This window comes from Hakea prostrata, chromosome 9 (genome assembly GCF_041222555.1).
Source record: "Hakea prostrata isolate BN-2017 chromosome 9, UWA_Hpros_2, whole genome shotgun sequence".
NCBI classification, from domain to species: domain Eukaryota; kingdom Viridiplantae; phylum Streptophyta; class Magnoliopsida; order Proteales; family Proteaceae; genus Hakea; species Hakea prostrata.
The window spans coordinates 55,907,350-55,923,970 of record NC_142608.1 but is presented as its reverse complement, the minus strand read 5'-3'; the positions used below and the strand labels follow the sequence as shown (position 1 = coordinate 55,923,970).

The following is a 16,621-nucleotide window of genomic DNA, read 5'->3' as shown; positions in this document are numbered from 1 at the left end:
AGGTTATATGGGGTCAAATTTTGTGGGGTTTTCTCATACAAGTCCATCAAGAAGTCTAGTTTCGGGAAATATATTCAGATTGAGCACAGGAGTTCACTAGGTATTTCAACTAATTCACTCCTCTTCGGTGCGCAGATTCAAAACTAACACTGACAATGCTCTCAAGTGAGGGGCATCATCGTCAATGTCCATGGGCTTGGGCTCCGACACCAAATCATCAACCAAAAGGGTCTACAAGTCTCTTATTCCCCCACTTCGGGTCTTCGGACCTACAAACATAACAGATCCGGGCCGGGTCAAGGTTGGGATAAGGCTGGACATTACAGACCTACCCTAAGGGAAAGGTCTGGCATGACTTCCTAAGGCTTTCAAAGATAATAATACAGAAATCAAGGTCCAACTTTAAGGTGTAACATTTAAACTAACCCTTCTTTACCCAAAACAAATAGGGTGCCTTGGCTAGGTTTGGGCTGGATTTCACAATAAGTCTAGAAGAAACAAAAGAAATCTAATCCACATCTTCAGTTAGCTCTTCTTGCTCTTCAGTCTTCATCTCCTTCACCTTGTGCTTTATCATACGTACCGTCAAAGAAATCCAAACTTGTAGAGAAGTCTAACAACAGATTGTATAAAAAGGAATGAGTTTCGAAAGAAACTCAGTAAGGTAGTTAATCCATAACAACATAAATAACATGGAAGCAAACCATAACAAGATGCAATGCAATATGAAACAAATAATGTATGTATGCATCTAAACTCTATGTATGTTGGTCTCTATGGTAGACATGCTTTAAGTCAGAGCACCGTACTTCTTTGCGTAGGTCACGCATACGGCTCCTGTTGGTAGTGGGTCCGGGCATCCCTCTCGGACAAACCATGGTAGGGGGTTAAGTCAACACACTCTCTCACAACCATTTGGCATAAGTACCGACGCATGTCATGTTGTAGAACGATTGAGGGATCTGCACGCACACCAGAACTGTTGTTGTAATCACAATACTCCTTTAGAGCTAAAACGTACATGAAGTACTTTCTTTAAGGTATTTAGACACCCCGAATTGTGCAATACAGGTTCTAAAAGTGTCTTCACCCCAAGATCAGTCAGCCCAAACCTTTAAGGTTGCACCCCAAAAAGGTTTACTCAAGGTATAATTAGGTTATGTTCACAGCTGCTTAACAGAATAACAGGGAGAGAGAGAGAGAGAGAGAGAGAAAGAGGAGGAGGAATTCTGTGTGTCAAGAATGAGCACGAAGTTGAGTTTATATAGAGCCCCAAAGGCTGTGGGTGAAAGGGTACCTTTTAGCTCAACTCTCTTCAGCAAGGTACCTCCAGTTGACCTCCCTATAGGAGAGTGCCACTCAAATGGCATCTCCACGTATTCGCTCAGTAGTGGGCTTTCCAGAATAGGGCCCATGACAAACTGGGCCTTCCGGATCAAAGCCCACGACCCACGTCCCACGTCCCAAGTCCCAAGTCCCAAGTCCCAAGTCCCAAGTCCCAAGTCCCAAGTCCCAAGTCCCAAGTCCCAAGTCCCAAGTCCCAAGTCCCAAGTCCCAAGTCCCAAGTCCCAAGTCATATATATATATATATATATATAATCATGACAGGGTCACTATAGGGTTCAGGCAAATTAATAATACCTGGGCTCTTACTATATATAAACCATATAATCAGATCCTCTCAACCCGATGTGGGACTAAATAAAACCATGGATAAAAGACACAATTAAAATAAATAAAATATTTATATAAAGTTTTAAACATATTTACAACAATCCCCCACAATGGTTAAAACTTCAAATACAAAGGCTGAAGACTCAAGCAGCAGTGAACACATTAGACACAATAGGACACTTCGTTGTAGATGTCTTTCGGACTTGAATCTACACTAGATCTGATAAAGCACGCTACAGAGTACCGGTGAAGTCTGACTTCTTGAACCTATCCTCTTCAGTGTAGCTGGCTACTTCACCATTCATATCCAATTGGTCGACCTTCTTAACACCCCCTTTATAAAGAAAAATAGACATTTTTATCGGCCTTGTCTCGAATCTTGGTCTCACAGATATTTAAGGAACTTTACCTGTGTAATATTTCCAACTAAAGGTGGCCTCACCCTCTATATCTGTTTAGGTCAGCATTAGGTGTGCACCACATCTGACACACCCCCACATTTCGTGAGCTATGCTTGATTAAGAGTCAGTTACTCATCCTATCAACAATATGGTGGTACTACTTTACTATAATTATTCAGAATGGGTATAGTAGTACAAACATGTCATCTAGTGACTTCGTTGCTTACCCTTTGAACCTAATTCAGGATTTAACCTCTTCACATAGGTTGGGTGTCCGTCATATGACCTATGTCACAGGTCTTGATCCCATTCCCATAAGTGCTTCATTAAAAGCTCTTGTAGGCATAGCTTTAGTGAACATATCAGCTAAATTCTCCTCTAATTTCACGTAATCAATTGCAATTGTTCCTTCATCAATATATTGCCTTACAAGATTATGTCGAAGACGTATATGTCTTCTTTTGCCATTATATACCCAATTCTTGGCTCTTCCTATAGCTGCTTTACGTCACAAGTGCAGCGATATAGGTGGCATTGGTTTGGGCCATAGAGGTATATCTGCAATCATGTTTCTAAGCCATTCAGCTTCACTTCCAGCCTTTTCCAAAGCTACAAATTCTGCTTCCATTGTAGAAGATGTTCCACATGATTGCTTAACTGATTTCCATGAGATTGCTCCTCCACCTAGCATAAACACATATCCACTTGTAGCTAGTGTTTCTCTTGAATTTGAGATCCAATTAGCATCACAGTGTCCATCCAAGACAGAGGGATTTCCACTGTAGTGAAGTCCATAATGCATAGTACCCTTGAGATACCGAAGTAATCGTTCAATTCCAAGCCAATGCTCTTTACTAGGATTATGAGTATGCTGGCTCAATTTTCCAACTGTTAGAGCAATATCTGGCCTAGTACAGTTCATCAGATATGTTACAGATCCAATAATCTGTGAGTACCTCTTCTGATTTATTGGTTCTCCAATATTTTTCTGAAAATTACTTTCCATAGTTAAAGGAGTTTTGAACGAACCAGAATCATAAAAACCAAACTTCTTAAGCATATTTTCCACATAATGAGCTTGAGAGAGTATAATTTCTCTTTCTTTTCTGATGATTCTAATTCCCAGAATTACATCAGCATTGCCCAAATCTTTGGTGTCAAATAAAGACAATAGCAGTTTCTTAGTTTGATTAACTATTTCTAGGCTTGTTCCCATGATCAACATGTCATCTACATAAAGTAGAATAAAAACACCCTTCCCTTGCTGAAACTTACTATATAAGCACCTTTCAGAATCATTGACACTAAAACCCTTTGAAATGAGAGCAGTATCAAATTTCTCATGCCATTGCTTGGGTGCTTGCTTCAACCCATACAATGACTTGACTAATTTAAAAACCTTATTAGGTTGACCAAGAGATACATAACCTTCTGGTTGTCTTATGTAGATCTCTTCCTCCAATTCCGCATTTAGGAATGCTGTTTTTACATCCATTTGGTGTATCACCAAATTGTAGATAGATGCAATAGCCATGAGAACTCTCACTGTAGTTATTCTTGCTACAGGTGCAAAGGTGTCAAAGTAATCTATGTCTTTCTTTTGCCTAAAACCTTTGACTACAAGTCTGGCTTTAAACTTATCTAAGGAACCATCAGATTTCAATTTCTTTCGAAATATCCACTTGGTTTCTAACACCTTTGAACCTTGAGGAAGATTTACCAATTCCCAAGTGTGGTTAGGTATGATGGAATCTAGTTCACTCTTTATAGCTTCCTTCCAAAAGACAGCATCCGGAGAAGTAACTGCTTCACTATAAGTGAGAGGGTCATTGTCTATAAGATAGACTATCTACTCATCAGATGAAAATTTAGCTTTCCTTTGTCTTTTGCTTTTCCGAATAGGATCCTCATTTCCACTTGGAGTCAATATTATCTCATTTCCACTGTCTTGTGTCAATTCATGAGATAAATCAGCGGTTGTAGCCAAATCATTTCCATGATTCATACTACTACTTCCAGACTCGCTATCAAGTCTATGAAATTTAAAAGGAAATATTCTTTCAAAGAATTCAGCATCCCTTGTCTGAATTATTGAATTTTCCTCAGAAATTTCTTCTATGGTTTTTATAACCATGCAACGGTATGCAGAACTATGTACTGCATATCCTAAAAACACACAGTCAATGGTTTTTGGACCAACTTTTCACTTCTTAGGTTCTGGAATGGCCACTTTGACCAAACAACCCCATGTTCTCAAGTGTTTTACACTTGGTTTCCTTAAATACCATTTTTCATATGGTATCATTCCAGTTTTCCTATGGGGAATTCTATTTAAAACATAACATGAAGTTAAAATTGCATCCCCCCACAAGTCAAGTGGTAAGCGAGAACTGATTAACATTGCATTCATCATCTCTTTTAATGAACGATTTTTCCTTTCTGCTATCCCATTAGATTCTGGTTGATATGGGGTAGTGGTTTCATGAATAATGCCATTCTCTTCAAAGAATTTACTAAGGCTGAAATATTCTGACCCTCTGTCAGTTCTTAGCCTTTTTATCTTTCTTCCAAGTTGATTCTCTACTTCTGCTTTATAAGACAGAAAGGCATTGCAGGCTTCATTCTTAGATTTCAGTAGATATATCATAGTATATCTAGAACAGTCATCTATAAAGGTGATAACATACTTATTACCACCTCTTGATTCTTTTGATTTGAAATCACATAAATCACTATGCACTAGTTCTAGCAAATTCATTTTCCTATCCACTGACTTATGAGGTTTCTTTGTAAATTTAGCCTCAACACAAATTTGACATTTAGTCAGTGGTGGTTTAACACTATGTATAATGCCCAACTTACATAATTGAGATATATAAGGTGCACTACTGTGACCTAGTCTACCATGCCATAAATCAAAAGAACAAAAAACATAAGCAGAATCAGAAGTATTTATTAATTCAGTAATACTCAATACAAAGAGGCCATCATTTAGATAACCTTTTCCAATAAATACATCATTTTTCAAGAGAACTGCTTTGTCTGCTTCAAAGGACATTTTGAACCCGCTTTATTCAGGAGCGGACCAGAGATCAGATTTCGCCTTATATCTGGTACATAGAGAACATTCTCCAACTTCAGAATTTTTCCAGAGGTAAGCTTCAGGGTGATTTGTCGTTTTCCGATTACATTGGCTGGTTGAGAATTTCCCATGAAGATCTTGTCATCAGCATCAGAGTACTTGGAGAAGAAGCTCCTATCTCCACAAATGTGCCTGGTAGTACCTGTATCTATCACCCAGGATGTTGACTTTTCAACTACAAAAGCCTCTGTTATCATTGCAGTGTAGATTTCAGAATCAATCAGATTAGCCCTTGCTTTCTCTGATTCTCCTTTCTTCTTTACCTTGCAATCCTTAATGAAATGCCCAGGTTTGCCACACTTGAAGCATGCTCTCTTCTTCTTTTTGAAGGTAGCATCTTGATTGGGTTTCAGAGACTTATTAAATTTCTTTTTCTGTTCAGTCTCTACCAAGTTGGCCTTAGGCTTATTGGAACTACTAGATTCGTTCCTAAGTCGGTTCCTCTCTTCTATTCTGATCCGAACCACAACACTGTCAAAGGCCCAGTCTTTCCTCTTCTGTTTCATTGAGACCTTGAAGGCACTCCAAGAGGAAGGAAGCTTATGTATAAAGGCACTGGTCACAAAGGCATCTGGCAGAATGATATTCTCTTTTGCCAGATTCCCCACCAACACTTGATACTTGTTTACTTGGTCAGAGATGCTAATCCCATCGACCATCGTAAACTCCAGAAAGGTTTCAACCACAAACCTTAAGTTACCGGCATCCTCAAGAGTATACTTCTTGACTAATGCCTCCCAGATTTCATATGCAAATTCAAAAGAGCTATACACATTGTATAACTCATTTGACAATGCATTTAGAATGCGATTCTTACATTTGAAATCTGCAGTGAACCATTCGATCCTTTTCTGATCGAATGTAGGATCACCTGACTTATCAGGTTGGGGTTCACTCAGCACAAATGCTATCCCAGCCTCCATAAGTGCGAAATATAGCATTTGCTTCCAACGTTTAAAGTTCTCACCTTTGAACTGCTCGATTTTGTCAAAATCTGACTTTCCGGTTGGTGGTTGTGAAGCTTGCAGAGATGGAAGAGGAGTGCTGGTTATCATGACTTTCTCATGTGCACTTACGTTTGCAAAGTCCTTCATGTTGGTCTCTTTTCCAACGGTTGTGTTGACTACGTCAGTAGCCATAGTAGAAAATTCTAAGTACCTTAAACTTGTTGTAAAACGATTGAGGGATCTGCATGCACACCAGAACTATTGTTGTAATCACAATACTCCTTTAGAGCTGAAACGTACATGAAGTACTTTCTTTAAGGTATTTAGACACCCCGAATTGTGCAATACGGGTTCTAAAAGTGTCTTCACCCCAAGATTTGTCAGCCCAAACCTTTAAGGTTGCACCCCAGAAAGGTTTACTCAAGGTATAATTAGGTTATGTTCACTGCTGCTTAACAGAATAACAGGGAGAGAGAGAGAGAGAGAGAGAGAGAGAGAGAGAGAGAGAGAGAGAGAGAGAGAGAGAGAGAGAGAGAGAGAAAGAGGAGGAGGAATTCTGTGTGTCAAGAATGAGCACGAAGTTGAGTTTATATAGAGCCCCAAAGGCTGTGGGTGAAAGGGTACCTTCCAACTCAACTCTCTTCAGCAAGGTACCTAGTCCAATGCAAGTCATCTAGTCAGTTACATCAATTCAGGTCCAGATACTTCCATTCCTCCCCTCTCGGGATCCTTTCCGGTATCCTTTCCACTAGAGTCAGCGTATCCGACTCTCTCAAATACGGACTCATCAACCCTATTGGTTATCCACATATGGTAAACGGGAAGCTCTCATGTCCTCTCACGGATATAACTCACCGGTCTCGAGCGCCCATGAGCCCAAGTCTAACCATATACAACCCTCCAATAAATGGCCCCCACAATGTGATTCCCGTCCTCTCACAGATATAACTCACCGGTCTTGAGCGCCCGTGAATCCCCATTGCTGCCACGGGTCATTCGGCCTCAATACCCTTCTGAATCGGGTCTGATATAACGTGGACATCCCAGCCAAACACTACTAAACAGTCATAGGTATGACAATCAATGGTTCGGGAAAGCGTCGATGGGCAACCCCGGAAACATCCCATACTATTTCCGATAATGTCCAAGGACAGAAGTGTCAAAAGGACCTCTCAATCCCAAACCATACCTAATCAGACACAATCTCAGATCAGACATGACATACACAATCAGCAGTTAATAATATACTAGAGTATATACAGTCATGATCTAATCATTAAACAGTATAGTAATAGCCAATTCATATAAGTATGAATAATGAAAAAGATTACATAAACAAGTGCTACTGTTCTCACAGTAGTAAATCAGAAGTATAAAGTATACAAACAGTAAACAAACTCATAGTTTCATAAGATAGAAACCAGAGAGTATGCAATCTATGTAGTTAAGGAGATAACTGTCCTTACCTTCTAACTCGAAAAGGAACTTAGGGAATCAAGTAAGACCTTGACTAAACCTGAGAAGAAAGTCTTAAACAAGTGTATACAATAAGTTAGGAAAGATACATAGAAGGAAAGATCACAATTCAATCTAAACAGACCTAGAATGGGGTTGTTGTACCCATTGGTCAACTGATTGGTCTATTGCCCCAGTCGACCAATGAGTCGACCAACAAAGACAGTAGCCTTCAAGAATCAGAAATTTTAGAATATGAATCCGAATTTGGTGGTTCAAAAGGGTACAAAATAAGGGGGAAACTTTAATGGAAGAATCCAAGTCAATAGAGGACATCAAACCATTAATCAAATCAAGTTTCCAGGATACAACCTTGGAACCAAAAAGTTAACCCAATTAGGTTAAATCAAGGATCATGAAGAAAACACAGTATGATAAAGGATAAGGAATTTAGATGATGATAGGTTACAATTTAGTAAAGAAAACACATTGATTGGCTATTAACAGGGTCAATAACATATATCCAAGAAATTAAGGTAAACATAGATCATGAAGGGAATATAGTATGGATCAAGGATAATGAACTAGAGGATGATAGGTTATGATTCTAATAAAGAAAACACATTGATTGGATGTTAACAAGATCAAACTAAGGGTTCTTGGTTTGATCCAAGAAGTTAGGGTTTCAAGAGTTAGGGTTTCAAGATTAGGGTTTCAAGAATTCAACTGGCTGGGGTTGAGATCATGATGATGATCATAGATCTCAAGGAACAAGATGAGATCATGGAGTGGATGGTTGCAAGAGTGCAGCATCTTCTTCCTGATCTCAACTAAGAACAGAATTAAAGAAAGAAAATTAGAGATAGAAGAAAGAGTGAGTATACACATACCTTTGCTGCAGGAGGATGAAGATTTCTTCAAGTCTTGTGAGAGATCACCAAGGAATGCAAGGGAATTGATTAGATTAGGGTTCTAACTCGTTCCAGAGTCTTAGGAGGCATAGGAGGCAAAGTAATCCCGAGATTTGGACTTAAATAGAGCAGCCATGACCTAATTAGCAAAAACAGAACTCATTGGTCGATTGGATTGGTCTACTGGTCCAATCGACCAATCAGGACAAAGCAAAGTTCAAATAGGGATTCGGAGGGCTATACAGGGTCAAATGGAGTGAGGTTTTCTTCTACGAGTCAATCAAGAAGTCTAGTTTCCAGAAATACTTTCAGATCAAGCATGGGAGTTCATTAGGTCCACCAACTAGGCTCACCTTCTTCGATGCACAAGCAGGATTTGCCAGACATAGTTCAGCAACTTTGGACAGGGATTTGGAGGGTTATATGGGGTCAAATTGAGTGAGGTTTTCTCCTACAAGTCCATCAAGAAGTCTAGTTTCGAGAAATATATTTAGATTGGTCACAGGAGTTCATTAGGTATTTCAACTAATTCACCCCTCTTCGGTGCGCAGATTCAAAACTAACACTGACAATGCTCTCAAGTGAGGGGCATCATCGACAATGTCCATGGGCTTGGGTTCCGACACCAAATCATCAACCAAAAGGTTCTACAAGCAACAAGCTAAGATCAAATCAAGGTCCAACTTTAAGGTGTAACATTGAAACTAACCCTTCTTTACCCAAAACAGATAGGGAGTCTTGGCTAGGTTTGGGCTGGATTTCACAATAATAATCTGACATATTAGGAGCTTTAGAAATCTTTTCACTTCTTTTAATTGGACGAAAAGGTTTCTTATGATTCTTTGGACTTAATGAAACAATAGGATCTAAGGACTCACCACCCAAATAGTTCTTTCAACTCTTCCAAAACTCTCTTGTCAGAATCAAAATTGCTCCAATTATCAAAACGATCTTCTAAAAAGGTAACATTCCTGCTTTCAATTATAACTTGATTTTCAGGATCATATAACCTATAACCTTTGGAAAGATGAGGATACCCAATCATGACACACCTTCTAGTTTTGGATAGCAACTTGTTCCTATTAGGATTAGGAATGAAAACATGACCAATGCACCACCACACTCGAATGTGAGCAATACTGGCTTCTTTTCCATAAAAGGACTTATATGGTGTAGAATTTATAGCTTTGGTGGGAACTCTATTTAGTATATGCATGGTAGTATACAAAGCTTTTCCCAAAAAAAGTAGGCAAATTAACTCTAGTGACCCCTATAGGACAATTTGGCCCACTAACAATCCTTGGTTTCTTGAGAATTTATACTAGGCTATCTTTTTTCCTTCAAGGGTCTATATGGAATATATTTCACCAAAAAAAAAATTGGTATATCTCAAGCTCGGATCTTATTTTGGTAAGAAGAAAAACTTCATTTGTTGAATTTTAAAGGAATACAAAAACTCACCCAATAAAAAAAAAAAGAAAAAAGAAATACAGAAAGATAGATGCACGGAAACACAAGGTTTGAAAAGAACATCCGAAACTAAGGAGAGGAAGTTTACCATACTATCATACATGTAATAGACGGGCGTCCAGGCTAAGGTATGGGTCAATCCAATAAAACCTTAGAAATGAAGATGTAAATACAACAACAATTAATAAGCTAAAAAGATGTAAAATACGCATCCTCCATTACAAGTACCTAGATAGGCGAAAAAACACCACAAAGGCAGAGACTGACACGTTGCAAGGGCAGAGCAATAATATGCCACAGGGGCGAAGAAGCTACAACGTGAAAAACTATTGGATCAAGTTGGATGTGTAGGGGAGTTCCACCGCTTGAGTTCGAGTGAATAGGCAAGTGCTTCGGCAACGGTGACTTTTTGTTCGCCAAATTTTTTGGTGGATGATGTTGTGGCAGGGGTTCTAGCAAAGGAAGTTGTAGGGGCTGCGATGGTGGCGACCAATAGCATTATTGAGGCTATAGCATGGCTCATGGCATTAGAATTTCCAAATCCAAGGGATTTACTCCTAAATCTGACAAGGGGATAGTCTTCCCAAAGAGCTTAATAGCTGGATCTTTGACCTCTACCATTTTCAGAACCATCGATTTCCTTTTTTTTTTTGAAACTGAAAGAGATCGATGTGCATGTCCTTCCAAACAAACCAAACCAAATTAATCAAACTAACAACATAGATCAAAGATGAAGAGAGAGGAAGAAAAAACAGCAAAGCGCAGTGCAACTTTGGTTTGAAGAGAAAAACTAAGAAAAACATCGGTTGAGGGAAAAACATAGAAATAAGGAGTTAGGGGAGAAGAAAAGAAGAACGGCAAGAGAAAGGAGTAAGAGGAAGAAGGAGAAAGGAGAAAGATTTATGAGAAGTGAAGAGGAGAAAAAAGAGGAAGAAGAAGAAGAAGAAGAGGTGGGGGACCACCAGGTCCTCTCCGCCTCAAAAGGTAACCTGAGCTTTAGGGTTTCTCAGAGCTAGAGAGTCAACCCTGGATCAAAATGTAGGTTAGATCAAAGAAATCTTTGGTTCTAATTATTTTTAGAAGCATTTTTCTATATCTAAGTTTTGGATAAAGATACATAACATTTATTTCTTAGATACTAAACCTTCACCTACTCATGATTGTTGAGTAAACTTTCCTGCATTGCAGATTTGTAGGTGGATATATTCATTATGGCCTTTCTCTTCTTTTTGATTGCACCATTTTCCCATCACATGTTACACGAGGGGGAAAAAAAATCCTCTACTCTGCACATCTCAAGGTTGTGATTAAAGGTTTAATTTTGAATTAAAAAAAATCATCAATACTCTTTTAATTTTTGAGTAATAGAAAACATCTTTTACTGTGTATAGCAGTGCACATCTATGCTAAACAAGTGACTGAGAAAACTTAAATATTAAAAGAGTATTAATAATTTTTTTAATTCAAAATTAAACTTTAATCACAGAGGATGTTTTTCTTTTCTTTTTTGGTATTGGTGCTTTTTTTAATACTGCAAATGTAATGCCATCGCAAAGCTCGAACCCAAGACCTCTCTACTGAGAAATAAGGATCTTAACCACCCAACCAACCCTGCATTGGCACAGAGGATGTTTTTCCTTACCGAGCCTGTTAAATTCATATCTGGTAACCGTAAGATCTTCTCAAATCTTGCACTCATGACACAGCTCATGATGGTCGATTTCCATTCTTAATCAAATATTCTACAAATCGTATACCAGCTAGAATTAATTCTGATATTTAGAAAGATATTCAAGCAATCTTTTATTGCATCCTTAATGCTCTATATAAGCTCTCCTCATTGTGGATAGAGTTCGACAGAATTGCAGAGAGAGTTTCAATGGAAACAGCTCACATCGCCATTCTATCTTCCCCAGGAATGGGTCACCTTATCCCATTAGCAGAACTTGCAAAGCGACTCATCCACGACCATCACCACCACCTTTCTATCACGTTCATCATCCCTACAGATGGAAAACATTCTAAATCGGCAAAAGAAATCCTACAAAAAATACCCAAAAGCATCAATTCAGTGTTTCTCCCTCCTCCAAACCTTGATGATCTCCAGAGCGCGAGGCCCCTGACACGCATCTCTAACGTGGTTGGTCGGTCCCTTCCTTCCCTCCGTGAGGTGTTCAAGGTCTTATGCACCAGCACTCGTCTTACTGCCTTGGTTGTTGATCAGTTCGGCACTGATGCATTTGACGTTGCTAAGGAATTCAAGGTTTCACCTTACATCTTCGGCCCAATGCCTGCGATGGTGTTGTCATGGCATCTTCATTTGCCCAGGCTTGATGAGATGTACTCTTGTGAGTTTGGAGAACTGCAAGAGCCAATAAAATTGCCTGGTTGTGTTGCACTTCATGGGACAGATTTGTTTGATCCAATTCTAGATAGGAAGAACGAAGACTACACATGGTTTCTACACCATTGCAAACGCTTTAGATTAGCTGAAGGTATCATGTTAAATAGCTTTCTGGACTTGGAACCAAATGCTATGAATGCAATCAAGGAAAGTAAAGATCCCACCATGCCACTGGTCTTCCCAGTTGGACCGTTCGTGCAAAGCGATTCTAGAGATGGAAGTGAGGAATCTGATTGCTTGAAGTGGTTGGACAATCAACCTCATGGGTCTGTTTTGTTTGTGTCATTTGGAAGCGGTGGAACCCTTTCACCTGAACAATTTACAGAATTGGCTTTTGGATTGGAGCTAAGCGAGCAAAGATTTTTGTGGGTTGCTAGAAGCCCAACTCGGAAGGGAGCATTAGCCAACTTCTTTGACGCTCGAAGTATCAAAGATCCTTTTTCTTTTTTGCCTGAGGGTTTCCTGGACCGAACAAAAGGGATTGGCTTTGTATTGCCTTCATGGGCTCCTCAAATACAAGTGCTAAGCCATGATTCGACAGGAGGATTCTTGACTCACTGTGGATGGAACTCTACCTTGGAGAGCATCGTACATGGTGTGCCCTTGATTGCTTGGCCACTCTATGCAGAACAAAGGATGAATGCAGCTATGCTAGTGCAGGACATGAAGGTGGCATTTTCACCCAAAAAGGGAGAAGATGGAGTAGTGGGGCGAGAGGAGATTGCAACAGTGGTGAAATGTCTAATGGAAGGAGATGAAGGCATAAAAATTAGGAATAGGATGAGGGAACTCAAGGATAATGCAGCAAAGGCGTTGAGTGAAGAGGGTTCTTCAACAAAGTCACTCTTGGAGGTGATTAATACATGGAAGACTCGAGCAGCCATATAAAAAAGGGATTCATCGTCTGCAGCTATGGATGTATCAGACATCCTCTAGCCGAGCAAGGATGGGGTGCCTTGTGTCACCTGGTATTCCTACGCTACTGAGTGATTTAAAATTTTAAATTTGAGTTTAGACCTTGGTTAATTCCATAACCCTGTGGCTGCAGAAGATGTAGATCTGTGTGTTGACGACTTAGTAGCAGATGTACTTGCGATTATATTTCTTTGATGAATAAATGGAATTTGGATTGAACCAGAGATCTCGCCTGTGAAGTAAATTATCGCACCTATGATCCAACAAATTGGGAGAGAATCAATAGGTTCTTTTTCGGGAGTGATTCATCCTTCCCGAATGCAACATACAACTCTTTGTTGTAGCGCTCTCCAGGTGTGCTTGTTCCCCCCTTCTAGATATTATCTCATCCTTTCCTCCACCACCACACTACACATTCTTGTGGGGGCCTCACTCGTGAGGTCGGATAAGGTGGCCGCAATCAGATGTATGGTGTTTTTATTTATTTATTTATTTTTTTGGAGGGGGGTTGGTGGATGGATCCTCCTCATGGGAGTTCATCTACACTCAAATACATTTTATGAGGGTTACTTTTTCAACTTTTAATAAGGAAATCATATTGAATTAGTTTATGTATTTCTAAATTTCACTTTGTGTACAACCATTTAGGTTATTATTCCATTAATAATGAATCAATATGATAGATTCTTTCCTTTAGAATAATTTTTTTTTTCAAATCTTTCTCTTTTTTGGGTGGAAAAAAAATTACATATCTGAAGAGCCTCAAGTGATGCTCTACCTTCAGATAATTCTTATTCTTCTTGAATTTATGTATCCATCAAACCTAGGTGATCCTAGTGGCCATAAGTCTTACTTAAAATGATATGCATAATTAGGGTTTAGTTTAAGCGATCATCATCATAGTCATCACATTAAGCATGCCTCGTCACATTGCAAATAGGGTACAAATATGAGTGATATGCTAAATCATAAGAAGTCTTGACCAGGGTACAAATATGAGTGATTGGCGTTGGACCTGGCCTAGAACAGATGGACCCATGTGCAGGTACGAACAATGCACTAATAGAATGTGTTCTTAGGGTTTAGGGTTTAAGCTAGATCTTTGCAAGGCCTATAACAAATTAGAGTGGTCATACATTGAACTTACTTTAAGACATCTAGGTTTTGATTCTAAATGGGTCCATTGGGTTATGCAGTGCATCACTACCGTTGAATATCAAATCAAAATCAATGGTGCCCTGTCCAAACCTATTGTGCCACAAAGAGGGATTAGACAAGGTTGTCCTTTAAGCCATTACATTTTTATCCTCTGCCAAGAGACTTTTTCACAGAGGCTCAGTTCCAATCTTGGTATCCCTTGACTACTGGGTTTTAGGCTTTCCCGTTTCGCTCCAGAAATTAACCATCTCTTTTTTGCTGATGATAGCATGATCTTTTCCCATGCATCTATTTCTAATGCATCACAAATAAATGTTTTGTTGCAAGATTATGAACAAGTTTTTGGCCTTCACATCAATCCTAAAAAGTCTGTTGTTCTGTTTAGCACTAGAACCCCTCATGACCTCCGAACTAATATAGTCTCTGCCATTGATATTAAAGAGGTCAATTCTCATGGAACATATCCGAGTCTTCCTTCATCTATTGGAAAATCTAAAGTGCAGACTTTCTCTTTTATTTTTGAAGCGTCTAGATTCTAAATTATCTGGGTGGAAGGGGAAATTGCTTTCTCATGCAGGGAAGGAGATTTTAATCAAAGCAGTAACATTTTCTCTTCTTGTCTATGCTATGTCGTGTTTTCTCATACCCAATGAAATTTGCAAACAAATGAATCAAAGGATCCGACAATTTTTGTGGAAAAATGATCAAGGAAAGGGTATTCATTGGGTAAAATGGGAAACCTTGTGTAAGAGCAAAAGAGATGGAGGCTTGGGGTTCAGGGATATACATTGTTTCAACAAAGCTCTCATTGGCAAATAGAATTGGAGACTTTCAACCAACCCAAACTCATTATGGGCCCAGGTGATGCATGCAAAATAATTATACATTAAAGACATTCCATTTTTTGAATGTCGTGCCCCAAATAATTGTTCATGGGGTTGGAGAAGTATTCTGTCTGGGAGGGAAATTCTCAAATAGGTCATTATTAGGCAAGTGGAAAATGGTGCTAATGTGCATATTTTTAAGGACCCATGGCTTCCCTCTTTGCCTTTCCATGGCATTAGTAGTGCCCCTTTGGGACATAGTCCAATATGGGTGCAAGAGCTTATTCATTGAGACACTTGACATTGGAAATTACTTTTACTTCAGTCTTTATTTTCTCCATGTGAAGTTCAAGCTATTTTAACAATCCCTTTATTGTCTCCTAATACTCTAGACTCTTGGATATGGGACAAAACAAAGGATGGTAAGTTCATTGTGAAGTCTGCTTATTATCAATGCTTAGCTATGGCTGATGATCAAGGTAATGTTGCTTCTTCTTCCTCCTCTTCAATATATTGGAAAATTCTTTGGCAAATTCCTACTCTTCCAAAGATTAAACAATTTTTGTGGCGATCCTCATATGAGGCTATTGAAATTGGGAGCTCCCTCTTCTTGAGAAATGTTTCACTTACCCCTCTGTGTCTAATTTGTGGTCATGGTTCGGAGAATGTATGTCATGCCTTGTTTTTTTGTCATCATGCAAAAGAGTGTTGGGAGACTATCTCCCCTCCGTATTAATACATTTGATTTTTTAGGGACAAATTTATTTGATTGGATGGATTTTATCAAAATAAAGTTCAATGGTTGTGACAATTTAACCCTAGTGAATCAGATGAAGAGTGCATTAGCTTGGTGTATGTGGAATACTAGGAATGCTGCACTTTTTAGAGGGATTGATGCCTCCATAATTCATACAATGACTACTTTCTCTTATCTATGTGCAGATATACAATCTCACATTATGGATCTTCAAAGGGCTCATGGGGATCCTCATTCAAGGCCTAGTCATATCGTTTCGGAAGAACTTGCTCTCTTTCAAATTTTTGTTGATGGATCATGGGATAGTTCTTCACATAAAGGAGGTAGAGGGTGCATCATGTGGGACTACAATGGTGGTTTTGTAGCGGCTCAAAGCAGATGTGGTCATAGTGCTTTAGCAATATTAGTTGAACTTGAAGCAATTAGAGATGGCATTATTCTGGGTTCCTCTTTAGGAGCGGTTGATTTGCATATTCATTTAGACTGTCTACCTGTTGTTAGTGCTCTCCAGGGTCTCCACTCATCTTTAGATTGGATGTGTCTCATTTTAGTGGTAGATATTT

At 39.1% G+C, this 16,621-nt stretch overlaps 1 protein-coding gene and 1 pseudogene across 2 annotated transcripts; one reads left to right on the top strand and one right to left on the bottom strand.

The window, feature by feature from the left end:
* Positions 1-2,583: 2,583 nt before the first annotated feature.
* On the bottom strand, positions 2,584-3,291 carry LOC149005629 (secreted RxLR effector protein 161 pseudogene; annotated as a pseudogene).
* Positions 3,292-8,034: 4,743 nt separating this feature from the next.
* Positions 8,035-13,292, top strand: LOC149005628 (hydroquinone glucosyltransferase-like). 2 transcript variants are annotated; one of them, XM_089168717.1, is made up of 3 exons: positions 8,035-8,048; positions 10,262-10,269; positions 11,890-13,292. In XM_089168717.1, exons 1-3 carry the CDS (start codon positions 8,035-8,037, stop codon positions 13,290-13,292), a joined length of 1,425 nt encoding a protein of 474 aa, XP_089024843.1. The 2 variants fall into 2 exon arrangements, with proteins under 2 accessions (XP_089024843.1, XP_089024845.1); XM_089168719.1 differs by lacking the exons at positions 8,035-8,048; positions 10,262-10,269 and having other exon boundaries at positions 11,868-13,292.
* The last annotated feature ends 3,329 nt before the right edge of the window (positions 13,293-16,621 follow it).